We start from the raw sequence: 23,923 nt of genomic DNA, 5'->3' as shown, positions 1-23,923 counted from the left end.
AAAAAAGTGTTCTGATTTTAAAAGAAATTTTTAAATGCTGAAAATTCCTTAAATGCTTTTAAAGGCTCCCCTTTTTGTAAGTCTGTTTCACAAATAGCAATCAGCAAAATAATTCTGCTATAAATTCATCTACGAGCTTTACATTCTAGGGAGACTTGAATGGAATGAAAATAGAGATGCACTTGATGAGTTGATTTGACTAAGTGAATGTCAACAAATTATTTTAGATTCTTCTTTTATAGTCAGGAATTTAGAGAGTCTAGTCAGTTTAAGAATGTTCACTGCATAAATAACTTTAATTTTCAAAGATATATCTGTCTAGTGCCTTTAGTTAATTTACTTAAATATCTGAGGTGTTTGTTCTTTCTCCTATGAGATATAAAAAACACATATACTAGTTAATGGTACATTAATTGTGAAAGCAAGATTTTAAAACTTAGGACTCCTTAGTGTATACTTAATCAGTTTTTCTGCATAGACAAAACACCACTCCTTCTTGTCAATAAATAATTCCACTTTAATGGTAAAGTAATAATTTAGACAGATACAGGGTACACATTTGCAAAAAAATAGATGCAAGCTGGTTTATAAGCTAGAGAAACAACCAACCAATAGAAAATACATCATCATCCAGTTAAGTCCACTGACACCAAGTACTTATCGTTGGGGCTTTACAAAGACTACAAAACTTATCAGATGATTTCCCCCCCCCCCCGACTGTTTCTATTTACATGATATGTTACATCCAAAATGTACAAAATATAAAATGTGTACAGACAAATGCTTCACAAACTAGTTTCAGTTGTAAACGAGATGAACCAACTGGAGATGTATTGCGGGGTTTGCTTAATGAATCATGTTTGACTCGTGGGTCTCAGAATGGCGAGGGGGGAAATGAGCTATTTTCTCAGCTCATGTAAGGGACAAGGGCAACGCGTCACTCTGCCAGCTACACACGCACGCACACGCACACCCTCACGCACACATTGATATTTCACAACAGATGGGATCCATGTTGGGAGGCTTCAAAAGTCAGTATGGCGAATCTAGAGGTGCATAAACTCAGTTTAGATTCCCCTTAGGGCAATAGCACCGAGTAGTAGTATCTACAGAGCCGGTGACCCTCTGGAAGAAAAAAAAAAAAAAAGGTACAATGTCTCCTGCTGTTACTGTTCCATATATAGCAGCTGACCCAAGGGTGATCACAAAAGAGTAGCACCAAGTCTACTTTTTTCACACACTGAGAACAAGTCTACAGCATGGCCAAGCCTCCCTCCCACCCCCTGACTCCCCCAGAGCGTTTTGACAAGCTTAGAACCTGTCCTCTGGGTGTGACAGTCACTCTCCTGTGACCACACTCCTTTTTTTTTCATATGCATTCTCAGACATGTTCAATGTTCCAAAATGGTACCAGCTGCATGGACAGTTTTTGATGCATGCTCACTCTAGAACTGTTGATGTCTGCAGAGTCAGAACAATTGTAGAAAAAAAAGAAAAAAAAGGGGGGGGGGAGAGGCAAACACACCAGATAAGAACAGCTTTCTGGATTGAGGGTCTGCATTCTGTATATTCCTTTTACTTGTTCTGCTTCCTGCCAAGTGTTATAAATCAGTATTTATAAAACCTACCCAGTCGACTGTGCAAATCTGACCTGGGTTACCATGTCAAGGCCCGCCCCTGCCTCTGTGCTCTTGAATACTGAAATTCTCGAGTACAGTGATAGCCATCGAAACGACATGCTCAAAACTTAGAATAATCATAACAGTAAGAGACTAGGGAAGGGAAGCTAAAGAGTCGTGCTCATGCTGCATCTAGTGCTTCCAGCTCTCCTGGGGAAGAATTTCAAATCTCCTGTCTTCCTGAAACTCTTTCACCAAGAACCGGATAGGATTTAGCCCTGTCTTAGCCTTGACTATGTGATGGTTACAGAGGGTTTCTGAGAGGTTACTTGAAATACTTGGAAGGATAGGCTAAACATTCCACACACAAGGTAAAAAGATCTCTCTCTCCATCTCTCTCTCTCTCTCTCTCTCTCTCTCTCTCTCTCTCCCATCCGTTTCCTCTAAGGATAAAGTAAAAGCCATGCTAATAGAGAGAGGACATATGATATTAACAGATGTGACTGGGTCATAAATGAAAAGACAATGGTAGTTAGGAGTTGAAATCAACTGTCAAACTGTTGTAAAAATCTCTGTGTGTGTGTGTGTGTGTGTGTGTGTGTGTGTGTGTGTGTGTGTGTGTGTTTTAAGGCAGTGAGACAGCACCATAAGAAATGTCCCTCCTTTCACTGACAAGGCTCAAACAAGAGGAAAGCCCTAAAAAGCCTTGTGTCAGTGTTGACAAAAAAAAAAAATTGGTATAAAACTCTTGTTAAGGGAGTGGGTAGGTGGTGTCCAAAGACTGAGGTGGTAAAAAACAAACAATAAAACCAAAAAAACCTTATAAAACCCTGTGACGCAGATGCTGGGCAGCTGGTAGAGCACATCCTGTGAACCTGACAGTTAGAAATGAACTTGGCACTTCAGCTCATAGCAGCCCTGTTTCCCTGGCAGGTGCACAAGGGTGTTTGTGCTTACAGAGAAAGAAAGGCCTCCTGGCTTGGGTTCTGGATAAACTGGGGTGGGGGGGTGAGGGCACAGCACAGACCAGCACCATGGGCACAGAAGGAGGTTGGATGGAGCAGAAGGGTGAACCCTGCCTTGGAAGAATGGCCCCTTGGAAGAAAGAAAAGGAAGGGATTAAATATATATATATATATATATATATATATATATGGAGAGAGAGAGAGAGACGGAGAGAAAGAAAGGCCTGCATTGTAAACTTTTAAAAAAGGGGCAAAAAAAAATTAGGGGCAGGGGGTGATGCACCTGGGCACATGTTACAACGCACAAGGACCCAGGTTCGAGGCCCCCGGGCCCCACCTGCAGGGGGGAAAGCTTTGTGAGTGGTGAAGCAGGACTACAGGTGTCTCTCTCCCTCAACCCTCTTGATTTCTGGCTGTCTCTATCCAATAAATAAAGGTAAGAGAAAAATAATAATAATAAAAAAAACCCTCAGCGTCCAGTTTGCCTATTTTATGTGCAATCTATCCAGTTGCCCTGCCACTCGGATCCTCTCCAGGGGAGTAATGAAGCCTCTTCTATCTCTCTCCAGATGCAGAAAATAATAATAGTAACAACAACAACAAAAATCATCAACAACATGAAGCTTCATTGTAAGTGAGCATCTTGGTGGCTCAGACTCTGCTCTGTGCCCTGTAACTTCCTGGGGAGACCACAGCTTGGGGCCAGGGCCCTGGATAGGGTGCTGTCATACTGGTAGTGGTTTGGTGAGAATACTTTTTTTTTTCTCTGTTTTTTAACTTTTGTTTTTGTTTTTTCCCCAAAGCCTAGTGGCCCTCCCCCCACCCCCAGCCTGAGTTCTTCCTCTCTAGAGAGTAGATTCAAGAGAGGAATCCAGAATGTCTTCAGGGTGGCTGGTGGCGGTACTGTTGCTGTCACAGCTCTGTGTGCCTGTGTAGTTGGCTGCTTCTTGAAGCTTCAAGAGCATGTTCATCTGAGGAGAGAAAAAGAGACATTACTAGAGGCGACAGATGAATTGGCTCATTCCATCTTCTGGAAAACCAAGAATGGGGCCCTAGGGACCTGGTGGTGATGCTTGAGAGGGAACACGCAGGTTAATGTAGCGTGTTCAAGGCTTCCAGTTCAAGCCTCCCTGCCCCCACATGGAGAGAGAGAGAGAGACAGAGAGAGAGAGAGAGAGAGAGGCTTCATGAGCTGTGAAGCAGGGCTTCTGGGGGTGACCTTTGGGGGTCAGGTTTGGCACACCTGGTTGAGCACACACAATACAGTATTCAAGAACACGGGTTCAAGCCCCTGGTCCCCAACTGTCTCTTTCCCTTCTATTTCCTCCTCTTCTCTCAATTTCTCAATTTCAATATATAAACATGTATTTATTTTGGATAGAGATAGACAGAAAACAAGAAGAGAGGAGGAGATAGAGAAGGAGAGAAAGAGAGACCAGGAGACATGCAATGATGGTTAAGCGCACACTTCATCACAGGTTCGAGGCCCCTGGTTCCCAGCTGCAGGGGGAAAGCTTCACGAGTAGTGAAGCAAGGCTGCGGTGTCTCTCTGTCTCCTTTCCTCTTTACTCCCTCCTCCCCTCTCAATTTCTCTCTGTCCCTATCCAATAATAGATAATTTAAAAAAAAATTAAAAAGAAGGGCAGGAGTAGATAGCATAATGGCTGTGCAAAGAGATTCTCATGCCTGAGGCTCCAAAGTCCCAGGTTCAATCCCCAGCACCACCATAAGCCAGAGCTGAGCAGTGCTCTGGTAGTAAATAAATAAAAATTATAAAGAGAGACACCCAGAGTACTACCTCACTACCCTTGTAGCTTCTTTCTTGCAGGTGGGGACAGGGAGCTGGAACCTTCATCCTTGCACAGTGTAATATGTGCACTCAAATGTGTGCGCCAACTCCTATCTCTTCCTCTCAATTTCTCTTCATCTCTATTCTAAAACAATACATAATATATATGTATATATATATATATATATATTACAAATTAAAAAATGAACCTGAGCCATAATCTTTCATTCAACTATAGGCCACAGAGAAGTACTTCAGGTTTAGACCAGTGGCCCTTGCTTTCTACTGAAAGATCTTGGAAGAAAGAAGTGACCTTTGGGGGTCGGGTTTGGCACACCTGGTTGAGTGTACACAATACAGTGTTCAAGAACACAGGTTCAAGCCCCTGTCCCCCACTGTAGGGGGGGGAGGCTTCACAAGTGTTGAAGCAGGGTTGTGTCTCTCTCATCTTCTCCTTCCCCTCTAGATTTCTCTCTGTCTCTATTACATTAATTAATTGATTGATTAATGACTTTAAAAAGAAGTGACCGTTGCAGCTTTTGGGATGAGTAACTAATCATTATATTCAGTATATATATAACTAAAGCCACAATATAGTCCTCTTCATCCTACCGGAAATGCACAACCCAACCAACCGCTCTCACACACATAAAACTCCTTCACTGCTGGTGGGAATGTCAGTGGGTCCAGTTCCTGTGGAGAGCAGTCTGGAGAACTCTCAGAAGGCTAGAAGTGGACCTATCCTATGACCCTGCAATTCCTCTCCTGGGGATAGATCCTAAGGAACCCAGCACACCCATCCAATAAGATCTGTGTACACATATGTTCACAGCAGCACAATTTGTAATAGCCAAAACCTGGAAGCAACCCAGGTGTCCAACAACAGATGAGTGGCTGAGCAAGTTGTGGTCTAGATACACAATGGAATTAGTATTAAGCCCTTAATCTCAGCCTTTAAGAATAATGAACCCACTTTCTTTGATCCATGTTGGATAGAGCTTGAAAAAAAAAAATCATGTGAAGTGAGGTCAGCCAGCGAGGGATGTATATGGGATGCTCTCACTCATGGACAGAAGTTGAGAAATAAGATCAGGAAGGGAAACAGAAAGCAGAACTTGAACTGAGTTTAGTGTACTTCACCAAAGTAAAGGACTCTGGGATGGGGGTGGTAGATTTTAAGCTCTTTTTTTGAGGGGTGGGGGGAAGGACACAGATCTAGGGTGGTGGGAATAGTATTAATCTATATTACAATTAACCTATAGTCTTATAAATCACTATTTATTTTAAAATAAAGAAACTATACTCCTATGATTTCAAATAAAAATATAAGTAAATAAATAAATAAATAAGTTTCATAGAAAAAGAAAAAAGTCCTGCTTCCTCCTTCCCAGGGTATAACACTTGCTACTTTGTGTTAGATGGTTCCAGCCCAGAATCTTTAAAACCATTTTTTATTATCTTTATTTATTGGATAGAGATAGTCAGAAATGGAGAGGGGAGGGGAAGATGGAAAGGGAGAGAGACAGAGAGACACCTGCAGCCCTGTTTCAGCACCTGTGAAAGTTCCCCCCTGCTGCTTAAGGACCAGGGGCTCGAACTGGGGTCCTCATGCACTGTAACATGTGCACTCAACCAGGTGCACCACCACCCGTCCCCTCCAGCCCAGACTGTTGTACACTGGTCTTGTTCTTTTGTCTGCCAGTCACTTCCAGTTTCTTTCCAATACACTTGTCTTGGCTCTCAGAGATAAATGTCTCTGTCTTTCCTTTCCTCTGAATCTCAAGCCTCTTGAGCTTTTTCCTATCACCTCTACTGTCTCCTCACACAGAGTTCAAACACCAAACCCACAGCACAAGGGGAAGCTGGCAGCTGGCTCTTTTTCCACGGTGTGGTGAAACGGACGGGCTACAGTGGGGAGACAGCTGGGTTCCTCATAGGAAAGCCAGCCAAGCTGCTCAGTTTTGGGGGGGCTGGGGGAAGCAGAAAGCACAGAACAGCCACTGGAAGCTGTGAGCATTACACACACACACACACACACACACACACACACACACACACACACACACACACACACACCAGATGCACCAGCCCTGGAGAGAAAGAACAGCAGGATTGGGGGTGGTGCAGACTATGGGAACCAGCAACTGCAGGAGACTACACCATCTGCTGCTGACGTGCCGACCTCCAGAGACGGGAGAGAGACACGCACACTCTGGGCACTCCAGGAGCAAGCAAGGACAGTCAAGTTTTCCCTCGGCGGTTGTGTATGTGGCTGAGGTAAGATTGATATGTCAAATGGAAAACAAAACAACAACAACAACAATAACAACAAAAAGCCCCTTTGTGGAACAATGGCAGTGTCTGTCTCAAGTTTTCCAGTCTCCTAAGACAATGGGGAGTACGTGTGAGAGCCAGGAAGAGGGGCATGTGTTCTGCATCCCATGAGGGAGAAAGACAGCTGGCATGGCCCTGTCTTAACAAAGAGAAAAAGTACAGTATTTTGACGGCACTGCAGATGGACTGTCAGAAAGAGAAAAGATTGCTTAAAAGCAAATTGGGGATAAATGGTTTGACAGTTTTCAAAAACACCAAAAAACAAAAGCAACACACATTCCTGAGGACCTGGATTTTTGTCTTTCTCTTCTTTCCTTTTTTCTTTTTTTTTTCTAGAAGGTGAGAAACAATGAGAGGTGGAGACAAAGAGCCAGAACGAGAACAAGGGAGAGACCTTTGCAGCACTGCTCCACTGTTCATGAACCTTCTCCCTCCCCTGCACACACATCCAGCTCCTCCAGTGTGGGAACTTGCGCACTCTACCCAGTGAGTCACCCCCTGGCCCTCAGACTTGTCTACTCAGATTTTCTATACATCACACACCAGCTACATTTTTTCAGTGTGTGTGAATTTTATTATTATTTTTAATGTTTAATTTATTATTGAATAGAGGCAGAGAGAGCAACTGAGAAGGGAGGAGGAGATAGAAAGGGAGAGAGGCAGAGAGACACTTGCAACCCTGCTTCACCGCTCGTGAAGCTTTCCCCCTGCAGGTGGGGGTTGGGGGCTCGTACCTGGGACCTTGAACACCGCTGCATGTACACTTAACCAGGTACATCACCACCTGGCCTCCGAATTTTATTATACTCTATGTCTGTGTACGATTTTCTATTTACTTTTTAAATTTTTGTCTGTCTGTCTGTTTGTTTGACAGAGATAAGGACACTAAAGAAAGACACTAAAGTTTATACCAATCCAATAAGGACCAGGCTCGGAACCAAACATAGCAGAGTGGAGCCCTATCACAGGGAGCTATTTTGTCAGCCCTGTTTCTTTCAACATAGAGAACAAGGGCATCTTATCCATAAGGTACTTCACGAGGGAAACATGGAAACAGTATGGATCCACCTGCCAACACTCCATGTCCAGTGGAGAAGCAATTACAAAAGCCACAACTCCCACCTTTTGCTCCACATAAATAAATTTGATCCATCCTCCCAGAGGGACAAAGAATAGGGAAGTTGGGAATTGGGCGGTAGTGCAGCGGATTAAGTACACGTGGCACAAAGTGCAAGGACCGATGTAAGGATCTGGTTCGAGCCCCTGGCTCCCCACCTGCAGTGGGGGTCCCTTCACAGGCAGTGAAGCAGGTCTGCAGGTGTCTGTCTTTCTCTCCCCCCTCTGTCTTCCCCTCCTATCTCCATTTCTCTCTGTCCTATCCAGCAGTGAGGACAGCAATAGCAACAATAATAATAACCACAACAATGTTAAAACAGCAAGGGCAACAAAAGGGAAAATAAATAAATAAATAAATAAATATAAAAAAAGAATAGGGAAGTTTCCAATGGAGGGAACGGGACAGGGAACTCTGGTGGTGGGAATTATATGTAATTGTACCTCTGTTATCTGACAATCTTGTTCATCATTATTAAATTACTAATAATGTATTTTTGGAAAAAAGGTCAAATATGGAAAAAAACTCTATAGTCCCACACTAGAGAGCTTAGTGTATGTACAGTGAGCTAGTCAAGGCCTAGTGAGAATGCAGGTAAACTGGCGATGACCAAATTTTCAGGGTTGTCTTTCAGACACAACGCTACAGCTAGGATGTATCTGATAGTCATCTTCCATCAGCTAACTAAGGGGAGGAAATAACAGTTGCATTGTTGTGTTTATTATCTTTAAACTCACAAGCCCCAAAGTCAGCAGTTGCCATCACCACCACTTTTGCTTTTCCTATTCTCCTCTACCTTCCTACACTCTTTGACTTTTATCTTTATTAGTATCTTTATTTATCTATTGGGTAGAGACGGTCAGAAACCAAGAGAGAAGGGGGAGATAGAGAGGAAGAGAGATAGAATAGAGAGACACCTGCAGTCCTGCTTCACCACTCACAAAGTTTTCTGTTGGTCTGCTTCTAATTTTGCTTCTAAGACCCCTTCTATTGCATTGCTTAACGCTGGCCTATTTACATAATCACTGCTTTACCTGAGACCAGCCATTGGTTTAATCCCCAGGGCACTGGTTTAATCCCTACTGGTTAGATGCAAGCTTGATTCTCGCACTTTATTCCTTCTCCCCACCCCCTATCCTACTTACTTCCTTTTCCTGACACTTCTACCTCAGGAGATATAAAGGACAGGATTTTCTAATGAAGAGAGATTAGATTGACTGCACTGCATCCCCGCTCATCAATAAAGACTGAACTGCGTTCCCTGCTCAGCCATGAGTCCCTGGTCGTCTCTCTCTCCAGTCTGCGAAGCTAGCCCAGCAGTCTTCTCCCTGCAGGTGGGGTCTGGGGCCTTGAACCCAGGGTCCTAGCACACTGTAACATGTGTGCTCAACCAGGTGCCTGTCACTCAGTCTTGGTCTCTGTCTCTGTCTCTCTCCTCCCTCTCACTCTACCTATTCTTTCCTTCTCTGTCTCTATCCAACATAAATAAATAAATACCTTAAAAAAAGTCTTAGTAGAGGGGAAAGCAGGAAGATACTCCATTGGCTAGAACACACATCTTATCATGCCCATGAGCCTGCTTGGGTTTGAGGGAACCACCACCATCAAGGAATACCATACACATGGCAAACTCCACTAGCGGTGCAGCAGAGCTGGGGTGTCTCTCCTCCTTCTCTCACATCTATCTAAGACAGAACAAAGGTCCCCTGGGATAGATGGGATCATACAGGCACAGAGGCCCAGTGCAAACCCTGGTGGTAAAAAAAAAAAAAAAGCTTTTGTTAATGGTACTATTTTATAAACAAAAGATATGTGTATTCCACTAAAATAAGCTTCAAACCCCAAATTCATAATACAAAGATACAAGAGATTTATTTTGCCTGCTCCATCTTTCATATCGCATATTCACAAGGTAAACAAATTTCTCTCTAATATATACATATACATATACATATACATATACATATACATATACATATACATATACATATACATATACATATACATATACATATACATATACATATACATATACATATAATTCAGTGGTCACTGGGGTGGGTCATTATTTTCCAAACTTTTTTGTATATTTATTTATTCCCTTTTGCTGCCCTTGTAGTTTTATTGTTGTAGTTACTGATGTCGTCATTGTTGGACAGGACAGAGAGAAATGGAGAGAGGAGGGGAAGACAGAGGGGCAGAGAAAGACAGACACCTGCAGACCTGCTTCACTGCCTGTGAAGAGACTCCCCTCCAGGTGAGGAGCCAGGGGGCTCAAACCGGGATCCTTACACTAGTCCTTGCGCTTTGTGCGCTGAACCCACTGCGTTACCACCCGACTCCTTAAATTTTGTTTTTGTCATCACTGGGGTTTCACCACTCCAGGACAACTTTTACACATAGAGCAGGAGGTGGGGAGAGGAGATACCACAGAAAAGAAACTTCTTGCAGTACACTGGAAGGCATGCTTGAACCTGACAAAACTTAGCAGAGTAGGCACCCTTCCAAGTAAGCTATCTTGCTGATCCAGCAAGATGTCTTTCATATTTTTAGTATTATTTTTATTTGTTTATTGGATAGATATAGCCAGAAATCGATAAGGAAAGGGGTGACAGAGAGAGAGAGAGAGAAAGAGATACAGAGAGACACCTGCAGACCTGCTTCACCACTCGCAGACCTTTCCTCCTGCAGGTGGGGACTGGGGTCTCGAACCAGGGGAACTAGGGACCTCTGAAATTGCAAAATGTGCACTCAGCCAGGTGTGACACCACCTGGCCTCCTGGTTTAATAATTCTTTACCAAAGTTTGTCTCTATTTCTCAGCCTCTTCCCCATACCCATAGTCATTAATGAACTTTCCCTCAGGCCCTGACCATCCCTGAGATTTGCAAAAATTTCTAGACTCCATTCTCAGTCTCCATCCTCTCTCTTTTAGCCCTCCTCTATTCTCTTACCAGAATGATCTTAATAAACAACACATCAAGCTAAGTAAATTGGCTCAAAAGCCCTGGGTGGTTCCCCGCTGTCTGTGAGATAGATTTTTCAGTCCAGTCCCCGTGTAGATAATCAGAGCTAAACATTATCTAGCCACGGCAGACTGTGGGGGCTGTAATACCTCCTACACTTTTCCTTCTAATCCTACAAACCTTTACACAGTTCCTTAAATTCCATATGCCTTTGTTATATTGTTCCATAATGTTTCGCCTGCTGTTTCCTTAGTTGTAGACGGTCTCCATTCAATCACATGACCAACTTGTGTTTATCTATCCCTCACACCCACCTCTTCGGAGAATATTCTTCTGAAACTTTCTCCCAATCACTACCAGAGTGGATTTAGAACTTTAATTTAGCAGATATCTTTAGAGTCATTTTAGTGTGATCTCTATAGAACAGCTGGCTTTGTCCAACACATATGTAGATATGTGTGTTACTTATCTATTGATCACCAAGTCTTAGCCCCGGAATATACTTAATACCTATCCACATCTGCTGAAGAAATTGTTTTCTTTTTTGTTTGTTTGTATGTTTTATTTTGGTTTTCACCAAGCACCGATCAGCTCTGGTTTATGGCAGTGTAGGCAACTGAACCTGGAAATACAGAGCCTCAGGCCTGAGAGCCTCTTTGCACAACCATTATGCTATCCACCTCCTAGCAATTAATTTCTTCATTAAAACTATATGCAACTTCAAACTGAGCTTGGCCAAGAGAATCACATCTCTTTAATCTCCAAATCAGTTTATTCTTGACTATTGGTCAATGAAGCCCAATTCTAACTTAGACTACCTGAAGGACAGAAAATATCTTTTAGTTCTCCAAGTCTACATTGAATTATATTTTCTTCATTTAAGTACAAAACTCTGTTGTCTCTTCAATACTTAGTGAATTAAAAGGATAGGTTGTGGCACAACCAGTGGAGTGCATATATTATCATGTGCAAGGACCTAAGTTCAAGGCCCTACTCTCCACCTTTGGATTGAGGAGAAAGCTTCACAAGCAGTGAAGCAGTGTTGCAGGTGTGTCTCTCTTCCCTTTCCACCTCCCCTTTCAATTTCAGTATCTGTCTCTATTCAATAAATAAATTAAATATTGTAAAAACGCATAGTGAATTCAGTTGTCTAATATATGAAAATAATTTATTCACACACTTTTCCGCACAACAATTAAACACACACACGGCAGAATCTAGCCTGGTTTCAGTGTTTTTTGATGATTTCTAAGCACATATGTCTGATTCTTCACATGAAAATTTTCAACTAATACAAGTTGATTGGGGCAGGGTGGTGATGCACATGTTATAGTGCACAAGGACAGGGGTTCAAGCCCCTGGTCCTATCTTCAGGGGGAATGCTTCATGAGTGCTGGAGCAGGTCTGCAGGTGTCTCTCTGTCTTTTTCTGTCTGTCTGTCGGTCTGTCTCTCTCTCTCTCTCTCTATCTCCTCCCCCCCTCTCAGTTTCTGGCTATGTCTATCCAATAAATAAACAAATATAATTTAAAAATATATAAATAGGGAGTCGGGTGGTAGCACAGCGGGTTAAGCACAGGTGATACAAAGTGCAAGGACCGGTGTAAGGATCCCAGTTCAACCCCCAGCTCCCCACCTGCAGGGGAGTCCCTTTACAAGCAGTGAAGCAGGTCTACAGGTGTCTCTCTTTGTCTCCCCTTGTCTGTCTTCCCCTCCTCTCTCCATTTCTCTCTGTCCTATCCAACAACATCAATAAAACAACAAGGACAACAAAAGGGAATAAATAAATAAATGTGATATATATATGTGTGTGTGTGTGTGTGTGTATAAAATAAAAGTTGCTCCAAGGAAAAAGAGTTAAAACCAAGCATCCATACCTGAAAAGTTCCAAATATTACCCATAGAGACTAGTATGTTTAAAACCAATGACAAATTCTCATGACAAAGCAACGTAGTTGAGATCACAGTGGAAGCATCATTAGCCACCAGCTTCTTACCAGGGGATCTCCCTCCACGTCAGTATGTGGAATGTGCTTTGAGGTTGTGGCTTCCTTGCTGGTGACGCAGCCTTCATAGCCAACGTCTTCTGGCCTAAGCTGAAGCAAGGCCGGGCCTTCCTGAGGCATCGATGCTGAGCTCCACGGGTAAGTGTCAAGCACCCATTTTGAAGGATCTTCCCATGGTGCTCGCTTGCCATATGTCTAGGAGGGAAGCACATCTTTAGCACATAAGAATGCGTGTCTAGGGGACCAGGCGGTAACACAGCAGGTTAAGCTCACATGGCCTGAAGAGCAAAGAAGCCTATAGAAAGTGGGCTGGCAAGTCTTTGATTGTCAGAGAAATGCAAATCAAGACAACAATGAGATACCACTTCACTCCTGTGAGAATGTCACACATCAGAAAAGCTAACAGCAGCAAATGCTGGAGAGGTTGTGGGGTCAAAGGAACCCTCCTGCACTGCTGGTGGGAATGTCAGTTGGTCCAACTTCTGTGGAGAACAGTCTGGAGAACTCTCAGAAGGCTAGACATGGACCTACCCTATGATCCTGCAATTCCTCTCTTGGGGATAGATCCTAAGGAACCCAACACACCCATCCAAAAAGATCTGTGTGCACATATGGTCTTAGTAGCACAATTTGTAATAGCCAAAACCTGGAAGCAATCCAGGTGTCCAACAACAGATGTGTGGCTGAGAAGTTGTGGTCTATATACACAATGGAATACTACTCAGCTGTAAAAAATGGTGACTTCACCGTTTTCAGCCGATCTTGGATGGACCTTGAAAAATTTATGTTAAGTGAGATAAGTCAGAAACAGAAGGATGAATATGGGATGATCTCACTCTCAGGCAGAAGTTGAAAAACAAGATCAGAAGAGAAAACACAAGTAGAACGTGAACTGGAATTGGTGTATTACACCAAAGTAAAAGACTCTGGGGTGGGTGGATAGAGAGAATATAGGTCCAAGAAGGATGACAGAGGTCCTAGTGGGGGTTGTACTGCTATGTGGAAAACTGAGAAATGTTATGCATGTACAAACTATTGTGTTTACTGTGGAATGTAAAGCATTAATTCCCCAATAAAGAAATTAAAAAAAAAAAGTGGGGTGTCATGTTAAGGAAAGAAGATAAACTTGGGGAATGTAAAGGAGCACTGTTTAAATACCCAGATTCCTCCTTGCTTGTAATTTTCCAAACCTCAAAAAAAAAAACAAAAAACCCCTCAAAATTGACAAAGGAAACTTTTAATTCCTGAGAAGAGAAAATAAATAAATAAAAGAAACCTCTTTCTGTTCATCTAGTTCACTTTATTTCAATGTTTATGCTCCAAGTAGGGAAACTTAACTCACACTACTTACTGACAATTATGTCATAAGACTGTAAACACTCAAGGTTACTGTGACCCTGGCAGCGTTAGGAATTGTTAACTATTCACTGAACTAGATCTGTCTCCAATCTGTGAACACCCAGGACAACAGATCTGACAGACATGCTTAGCTTCTTGAGTGACTATATTTTTTGTTTTTTGTTTTTCTCAGTCTTATAATCTCACCCCTCAGAATGGAAAAGATATATTAATTGTTCTTCAGAGACTTTACTAATATTCTAACATAATTCAAATTGTTAGTTTTCTACATAAATACCCAGAGAAATAAAAGTCTTCAGCTCTTAAAAGGATGAAGGTCTATTATGTTTTTTTTTAAATATTAAAAAAAAAAAAGAAAGAAAGGGCATGATACCTGAAGACCTTCTCTCACTGCCTCTAGAATATAAGGTACCAAAGAATAGTTCCAGAGATCCATGAACCACACTCGAGAACCTTCCACATCCATGGGGCAAGGAAGAAAAAGGCGGGGACCTGAGGGGAAGAAAAAAAACAAAAAACAGTAAAATATATTTGAGAAACATTACAGTTTGAAAACTGAACACATACTGCGATACTATTTTGGAAGATTAATATGTTTCTTATAAGATTCCTTACAATTTCTAATGTTGGCCAGCTTGAATAATACTAAAAAGTATGTCTTATGGATCAGCTAATTATACAGGATTCCATCTTTTCTTTTTTTTTTTTTTTTCTTTTCCCTCCAGGGTTATCCCTGGGGCTCGGTCCCTGCACTAGGAATCTATTGCTCCTGGAGGCCATTTTTTTTTTTTTTTACCTTTTGTTGCCCATGTTGTTATTGTTCTTGCTGTTGTTGTTGTTGTTGCTGTTGTATAGGACAGAGAGAAATCAAGAGAAGAGGGGAAGACAGAGAGGGGTAGAGAGAGACAGACACCTGCAGACATACTTCACTGCTTGTGAAGTAACTCCCCTATAGGTGAGAAGCCTGGGGCTCAAACGGGAATTTTTACAATGGTCCTTGAGCTTCGGGCCAGGTATACTTAATCTGCAGCCTCCATCCCTCATTTTTTAAATATTAATATTTTAATGTGCAACATAACACATAAGGCTTAAGAGGAACCTTAAGAGTCCTAATACAGTGGCCTGGGAGTTTCTACAATGGATAAAGCATTGGACTCTCAAGCATGAGTTCCTGAGTTTGATCCCTGGCAGCTCATGTACCAGAGTGATGCTCTGCTTCTCTTTCTCCATCTCCCTCTCTCTCTCCCTCTCTCAAAAATAAAATATTAAAAAGAGTCATGATCCAGTAAATCCACCATATTTGACAAATGCTGAAATGAATTGCTGACTAGAAGGTTATTTCATTATGGGTTGAGTGAGCTTATTCTTTTGATCCCAAATGTAGAATTCTAATTTGCACTGTAGCTCTAGTGAGTGCATCTGTTTGATTATAACAATAGGGACAATTACTTTTACATATACAGCTTCAGATGGATTATAAAAATAAATATCTTGGGGCTGGGTGGTGGCGTACCTGGTAGAGAGCACATGTGCACAAGGACCCGGGCTCAAGACCCTTATCCTCAGCTTCAGGGGGAAAGTTTCGTGAGTGGTGAAGCAGGGCTGCAGGTGTCTCTCTGTTTCTCTCCCTTTTTTGTCATTTATTTATTTTAAAAAGGAGACAATAACAAAACCATAGGATAGGAGGGGTACAACTCGACACAATTCCCACCACCAGATCTCCATATCCCATCCCCTCCCCTGGTAGCTTTCCTATTCTTCATCCCTCTGGGAGTATGGACCCAGGGTCATTGTGGGATGCGGAAGGTGGAAGGTCTGACTTCTGTAATTGCTGCCCCGCTGAACGTGGGCGTCCACAGGTCAATCCATACTCCCAGCCTCTTTCCCTAGTGGGGTGGGACCCTGGGGCCTAAGATAGCAGGAACCTCACATTTCCACTATAGAGCCTATATTTCTCTCCTTTTCTATCTCCCCCTTCCCTCTGGACTTCTGGCTGTCTGTATCCAATAATTAAGAAAAAAGTTTTAAGAAGGGATAGTGCTTTGAGAAGTGCTATCTTTAACAAAATAAATAAAAGGGAGTTGGGCGATAGTGCAGCCGGTTAAGCACACGTGGTACAAAGAGTAAGGATCATCTTAAGGATCCCGGTTTGACCCTTCTGCTCCCCACCTGCAGGGGAATCGCTTCACAAATGGTGAAGCAGATTTGCAGGTGTCTGCCTTTCTCTCCCCCTCTCTGTCTTCCCCTCCTCTCTCCATTTCTCTCTGTCCTCTCTAACAGTGACGACATTAATAACAACAACTACAACAATAAAAAACAACAAGGGCAACAAAAGGGAAAATAAATAAAATTAATTAATTAATTAATTAATTAATAGATAAGAAGCTTCTTTATTTACAGCAATGAGGAGAAAGAATCCAAACAAATGCACAGTCATGGAAAATTCGAAACACCTAGACTGCTCTAAAAGTGTCTATCACAGTTTTTTGTTTTTTTTTTCTTTTTTACCAGAGCACTGTTCAGCTCTGGCTTATGGTGGTGCGGGGAACTGAACCTGGAACTTTGGAGCCTCAGGCTGAGAGTCGGTTGGCATAGCCATTATGCTATCTACCCTCCACCCTCACAGCTTTTTTTGAACTCAATAAGATCTTATTGAAACATCAACTGCCAGACCAAAATATACCGTTTAATGGTAGGCACCCAGCTTTGGAGGACAGCAAACTTGCAGAAAGCAGAAAGAAAAAACACACATCTCTGGAATCTTGGAAAATGGTAGCTTCACTTTGATCATTTGTCCCAAGCAATCTGGTCATCTTTACCAAGTCCTCTGCATTCCTGAAAGGCAGCATATTGCCTTTACCTATCTACTTAGTTTTTGGAACTCACCAATGGTAACATCAGAAGAACTGTGTGTTTCCAAAAAGCTGTTGAGATGATGCCACGTCTTGGGAATCCAATCTATGATTTTCACAAGGTCACTGTTCCGTGTGTTCTTTTCAATTTCCACTTCTATCAGTTTCCTCCGAAGGTACCTGCCCAAGAAGCCTTTCACTGGTTCTGTATGGTTTGCACATAGCACCCACCTGGAAAAAGAAAAAAAAAAGTTTGTCTAGAAATAACATAGTCCTGGTGCCAGGTGGTGGTGCATTTGGTTAAGTGCACACATTACAGTGTGAAAGGACCCTGGTTCAAGCCCCTTGTCCCCACCTGCAGGGGAAAAGCTTCATATGTGTTGAAGCAGGGCTGCAGGTGTCTCTCTGTCTCTCTCCCTCTCTATCTCCCCTGCACCTCTCAGTTTCTATCCAATAATAAATAAATCTATTGAAAGAAAAGAAATAACATACATAGTCCACAGTGATTCCCTTTTCAATAGAGAGAAATCATGTTCCTCTTTTAATAAGTAGCTACTTTGTAATGATAAGAAAGGCTAGAGGGTCTATAAGCACCAGAATCAAGAGTAGAACTTTATTTTGGGGAGTTGGGTGGTAACGCAGCGGGTTAAGTGCAGGTGGTGTGAAGTGCAAGGACCATCTTAAGAATCCAGGTTCGAGCCCCCGGCTTCCCACCTGCAGGGGAGTCCCTTCATGGGCGGTGAAGCAGGTCTGCAGGTGTCTCTCTCTCTCTCTCCCCCTCTCTGCCTTCCCCTCCTCTCTCCATTTCTCTCTGTCCTCTCCAACAATGACGACACCACCAACAACAATAATAATTACAACAATAAAACAACAAGGGCAAGAAAAAGGAATAAATATTTTTTTTAAAAAAAGAACTTTATTTTGGGGGCTAAAGGAGTCCTTGTGTGTCAGAAGTGAGTGTAGACACGGTGAGTCCCCCTGTGGGGGGAGAGTCACAGGTCCTGAAATAGGAGCTCACTTCATGTTTCCATACCGGGAAGAAAAAAGCTCAGCTTTGGCTGAAAGCATAGTGAGGAGAAAAAAAACTTTTTTCCTTTCTTTTCTTTTTCTTTCTTTCTTTCTTTCTTTCTTTCTTTCTTTCTTTCTTTCTTTCTTTCTTTCTTTCTTTCCTTCTTCCTTCCTTCCTTCCTTCCTTCCTTCCTTCCTTCCTTCCTTCCTTCCTTCCTTCCTTTCTTTCTTTCTTTGCCTGTAAAGAAACGCTTCTGATTACAACACAAGGATCACAAAGATCACAACCCAAGAAGAGTCGTGGAAGGAATGAGAAGTGTTTTTACCCAAGAGGTCACCACTAGCAAGGTTGGTCAACATACAAATAGACAATCGGTAACGTCAAGCAAACTGAGATAATACAGAAAGGAAGGATCCTTCAACTTGTCCTCACCTGAAGTTGTGATGCAGTTCAAGATTTGGCGATGAAGAAACTCCCTGATTCATTGTTCCAATAATATATGGACTGAAAATTAGAAAAAAAAAATGTAGTCACTCCCAGAGTAAAAGAGATTCTAGTCAATACACTAAAATTGTCTTGAGCAACAATACAAGCAAGTATGGACTGTTTCAATATTAACATCAGCTTCTTGAAGGCTAATTTTGTTAATTCGGTTGAAAAATGGCTAGAAATTCAAATTTAACTAATTCTAATTTCAACTCTAGTATCCCCGGCTAATTATTTTTCTTCTTGAGCTTGAGTTTACTCCTCTGTCAAATTAAGAGTTTAAATTGATCATGGTAGCTTGATCCCACACTAACATCTTATGAGTCTAGTGCTTATATTTAAATTCATTAATTTACCTTTTGTTTATTTATTTTTTTAAAAGTTTTTTTTTATACTTATTTGTTTATTTTTACCAGAGCACTGTTCAGCTCTGGCTTATGGTGGTGCACAGGGATTGAATCTGGGACTTTGAAGCCTCAGGCATAAGAGTCTGTTTGTATAACCATTATGCTATCTAGCCCTGCTCTGCTATTTCTTATTGTAAGAAATGGTTAGGTCTTCCCTTCAAAGGGAAATAAATAGGACAATTGTTTATTACATTTAAAAAAAATAAAATGTTATCTATAACCATCTGTACTCACTACTTCTGGATTCTTTAGGTCAGATAATAGTTCCTTGCAGTGTTTGCTAATCCCCCAGCAGAAACCCCCAGACTCCCTTCCTTTCCTTATTTAGACAACAGGGAAACTGTGAGTTCTGAAGCCCAGGGATGGAGGAGACAGTTCTGCTTCCGGTCTAAAGGACAGGAGAAGGCTGAGACGGGCGAGGCTGCCTGAAGGCCACTGTTGGCTGCATGTCTTTTTGCAAAAGAATAAACACCTTGCTTTCTTTTGCCTTGACAAGTCATTTTAATTGGATGTTATTTACAACATTATTTAAAAAAAAAACTCTCAACGCCATGAGCTAATTTGTATATTCTTATTTCAATATATATTTCATATGAATCCGTTTTAATGTTTTAAAGATCCTAGTGGAGACCAATTAATAAAATATCTGCATTATGAAAACTAGTGTTTGTGTCCTTGTTCTTACATGATATTGTTAGTCTCTGCTATAGTCAAGCTTAGGTGGGATTTTTTTTTTAAGTTTCTAAAAGTAGACTCATTAAAGGAGAGATATGTATATTTGAACATATAATATCTGTGTAAATAAGACATCGAACTTAAACTTGGATATGGATTAAGAATGAACCCAGAGTTCTAAGTTCTCTCTCTCTCCCTCCCCCCTTTCTCTCTATAATACATATAATTTATTTATATTTTTAATCTTTATCTGTTGGATAGAGACAGTCAGATATTGAGAGGAAAGGGGGTGATAGAGAGGGAGAAAGACAGAGAGACACCTACAGCCCTGCTTCACCATTCATGAAGCTTTCCCCCTGCAGGTGGGAACCAGGGGTTCGAACCTGGGTCCTTGCGCACTGTAACACGTGCACTCAACCAGGTGTGCCACCACCTGGCCCCTTATTATTATTATTATTTTTAATTTCACTGACTCAGACAATTAATTTCATTGACTTAGTCTTTGATATGGGTCTCCCAGACTTTCAGTAGGTCTCTTAGATGGTAACATCCCCAAAGAGAGGATATTATCATGAAAGTAACTAGGACACAGTTGTTGACTGAACAAGTTGGTGTTCTAAGGAGTCCTTGAAATAAAAACATATGAATAAAGACTTTTCAAATTCAGGATATCGTGAAAGGCCTCCACAGGTATAAATGTGCAAGAAAGCCAGTTTGCAAAAGTCATTTCTTACATGTCAGCATTCAAAATCTTCTCATCAGCTTACCATTTGTTGTATTTACAGTTGAGAAAGCCATTGAAGATATCACTCAAAGAGCCCACGTGGTGGAGGTTATCGAGGATTATTACGACGGGGAGCTCTACGCCATTATTATCAGCGCTGCACTGCTCAGCCAGGTTAGCTAGATACTGCTGCAATTCCTTAAAAACCAAGAACAGAAATACATCAGTGACATACATGTACCAATGGCAAGCAGTTCATAATTCAAAAATAAGAACACTTGGTCTTTCATCCACTACATTGGATTAAGACTCATAGATCATTCCAGTAAAAAAATAAAAATACATAAAATAAAATGTATTATATAAAGAAAAAAAAATACCATGCTGAGGAGCGAGTTCTTAAAGGACAGAGAAAAAGGGAAGACCTCACAGATAATAATCAAAAACTAAACACTATGACACACTTCTCAGTTGTCTTTTCTACAAAAGAAAAGCAAGAAGGGAGGGGGAAAAACACTCTGGATATAAGTTCTTGTGGTTGGTAAATACTGAGAGTTTTGGGAATTGGGTGGTAACGCAGTGGTTAAGCACAGGTGATGCAAAGCGCAAGGACCAGTGAAGGATCAGGGTTCAAGCCCCCGACTCCCCACCTGCAGGGGAGTCACTTCACAGGCGGTGAAGCAGGTCTGCAGGTGTCTGTCTTTCTCTCCCCCTCTCTGTCTGCCCCTCCTCTCTCCATTTCTCTCTGTTCTATCCAACAATAATGACATCAATATCAACAACAATAAATAACTACAACAATAAAACAACAAGAGCAACAAAAGGGAATAAGTAAATAAAGAAAAATACTAAGACTTTCCTCTTGGTATTTTAGGGATTAGGGCAGATTTTAGCACACCTGCTAGTTTCCAGTAAGACTGAATTCAGTATGGCAGGCCCTAACTTCCCACTAACACTTCAAATGCTTTAATTCTAATTCAGTTCAATGTGATGCATCTGAAAGCACTGCCCCAGACTTAAAAAAAAAAAAAAAATGTGCTGGCTTTTAAAATCTGTGCGACACTGCTGTGATTTCTAAACAAAGACAGTTATATTCCACTGGGTCACCTGGATTAGCCTTTTACATTTCTTCAGCTTCTGGGTCCTTTCGCAAGTATTATTACCATCTAATAGCTTTAATCTAAATATGATCACCACTTCGCTGATTGACTGCTCTCACAGATGCGGAGGCCAGGGACATAATGAAGTGTCTTGGAATTATCCTAATCAGTGGGAACGTTTCCATAATATTTGCATATTTACAGTGACATTTTTGATTTAGAAATCTCGCTCATGGTTAGGAACAAAGAAAAAAAAAAAACAACAACTCTGTAATCCCCAGTGTCTGGTAGTCAGAGTGTGATCCACTCTCCCTAATACAACCTTCCTCTGTAATAGGACTTTGAGAGAGAGAAATATTCAAAGGGACAACAGGATAATGACCAACTTTGAAACTTTTTTTTGTAATATGCTCCTTTAAGTTTATTTATTTATTTGTATTTATTATTGGGTAGAGACAGAGAAACTGAGAGGGGAGGGAGAGAGAGAGAGACAGAGAGACGCCTGCAGCCCTGCTTCACCACTCATGACGCTTTCCCCCTGCAGGTGGGGACTGGGAGCTTGAAACTGGGTCCTTGCACGTTGTAACGTGTGTGCTCAACCAGGTGCCACCTCCTGACCCCCCCTCACTTAACTCTAAATATAATTAACACACACTTATATTTAGCCAGTCACATAGAGTAGAAGAAATATATCTAGCCCAGAGAAAATAGGTAAATGTGTTTGAACCAGAGTATGGTTAAATTGTTTCACGCAGGGTAAAAAAATAAGTTTTGATCCATCCAAGATGGGTCAGAAAAAATAAGCATCTTTATTCTTAATAACTGAGTAGTATTCCAGTGAGTATATAGACCACAACTTTCTCAGCCATTTATCTGTTGTTGGAAACCTGGGTTGCTTTCAGGTTTTAGCTATGACAAATTGTGCTGCTATGAACATAATAAGGTGTGCACATATCTTTTTGGATGAGTATGACTGAGTGTTTGGGATATATCCCTAGGAAATCCCTGAGAAACAAAGAGACAAACAGGCTGAGGGTGTGGATCCACCTGCCAACACCCATGTCCAGCAGAGAAGCAATTACAGAAGCCAATTGAATTTCCACCTTCTGCTCCCCATAAAGAATTTGGGGCCCTACTCCCAGAGGGATAAAGAATAGGGAAGCTTCAAATGGAGGGGATGGGACAGGGAAGTCTGGTGGTGGGAACTGGGTGGAATTGTACCCCTCTTAGCCTACAGTCTTGCTTATTATTATTAAATTAATGACAAAAATGAATAAATAAATTGTAGATGTGTGTGGCAGTACATCTCATAGAATATACACATTTTCAGGTGCAAGGACCTCTCTGTTCAAGCCACTAGTCTTCTCCCATGTAGGGAAGAAGGCTCATAAGAAGTAGAGCAGGGAGACAGGTGTCTCTCGTTATTTCATCTAACTCTGTCTCTCAAGTTGTAGCAATCAATCAATTATCAAAACCAGAATTCATGTCACTAATTTAGCAAATAATTAATTTTACCAGAGCACTGCTCAATTCTGGTTTATTGTAGTGCAGGAGATTGAAGCTGGGACTTTGGTGTTCTAGGTACCAGAATCTCCTTACATAACCATTATGCTGTCTCCCTGGCCCCTTTAATCTATCAATCATAAGTTATTCATAATCAATTTTTAATGAAATAATTTTATTGGGGCAAGTAATGATTTACAAGATTGTTGTCACAGCTTCATTTCTGTCTGTAATAGATGATACTCCCTTCTCAACTGTGTCATCATTCATGGATAGAATATTAAGTGTCTAAGGGGCCAGGTGGTGGCACACCTGCCTAAGTGCACATATTACCATGCATACAGACCCAGGTTCAAGTCCCTGGTCCCCACCTGCAGGAGGGGCTGCTTCACAAGTGGTGAAGGTTTGCAGGTCTTGGTCTCTCTCTCTGTCTCCCCCCCCCCCCTCACTTTCTCTCTGTTCTATCAAACAAAGATAAAAAAAGAGAGTCTAGGGGGCCTGGGCTGTAGGGCAGCGGGTTAAGTGCACATGGTGTGAAGCTCAAGGACTGCCATAAGGATCCTAATTTGAGCCCCTGTCTCCCCACCTGCAGGAGGTCACTTTGCAAATGGTGAAGCAGGTCTGCAGGTATCTGTCTTTCTCTCCCCCTCTCTTTCTTCCCCTCCTCTCTCTATTTCTCTCTGTCATACCTAACAACAATAGCTATAACAATTACAACAAGGGCAACAAAATGGGAAAAAATGGCCTCCAGGAGCAGTGGATTCACAGTGCAGGCAGCAAGTCTCCGCAATAACCCTGGAGGCGAGAGAGAGAGAGATAAAGAGATATAGAGATAGACAGAAAGATAGATGAGAGAGAGAGAGAGGGTCTATATAATATATTCATAGTGAGAGATCAGGTCCTATTGTGTACAAAAATAGTGAAATGCTCTCCAATCTTCAAGCAAATTTAAAACTATGAAATGAGTGAAGTAATGTTATAAAAATGTACCTGATAAGAGCTTTGTTCAGAACAAGCA

General features: G+C 41.7%; 1 protein-coding gene across 6 annotated transcripts in view; it reads right to left on the bottom strand.

Annotated features, from left to right (window-relative positions):
- Positions 1-493: 493 nt before the first annotated feature.
- NAV3 (neuron navigator 3) overlaps positions 494-23,923 on the bottom strand; it is a 666,403-nt gene continuing 642,973 nt past the window's right edge. For all 6 annotated transcript variants that reach the window (XM_060191355.1, XM_060191352.1, XM_060191353.1 and 3 more), the window contains 6 exons: positions 20,346-20,500; positions 18,443-18,514; positions 17,036-17,232; positions 14,523-14,641; positions 12,782-12,985; positions 494-3,555 (listed from right to left, as the gene is read on the bottom strand). In XM_060191355.1, coding sequence (XP_060047338.1) covers positions 3,430-3,555; positions 12,782-12,985; positions 14,523-14,641; positions 17,036-17,232; positions 18,443-18,514; positions 20,346-20,500 — 873 coding nt within the window. In that variant the 3' untranslated portion in view covers positions 494-3,429. The remainder of the gene's footprint in view (positions 3,556-12,781; positions 12,986-14,522; positions 14,642-17,035; positions 17,233-18,442; positions 18,515-20,345; positions 20,501-23,923) is intronic.

This window comes from Erinaceus europaeus, chromosome 5 (assembly GCF_950295315.1).
Source record: "Erinaceus europaeus chromosome 5, mEriEur2.1, whole genome shotgun sequence".
Classification (NCBI taxonomy): domain Eukaryota; kingdom Metazoa; phylum Chordata; class Mammalia; order Eulipotyphla; family Erinaceidae; genus Erinaceus; species Erinaceus europaeus.
Note: the sequence above shows the minus strand (reverse complement) of the source record. Positions and strands in the feature narration are given on the sequence as shown.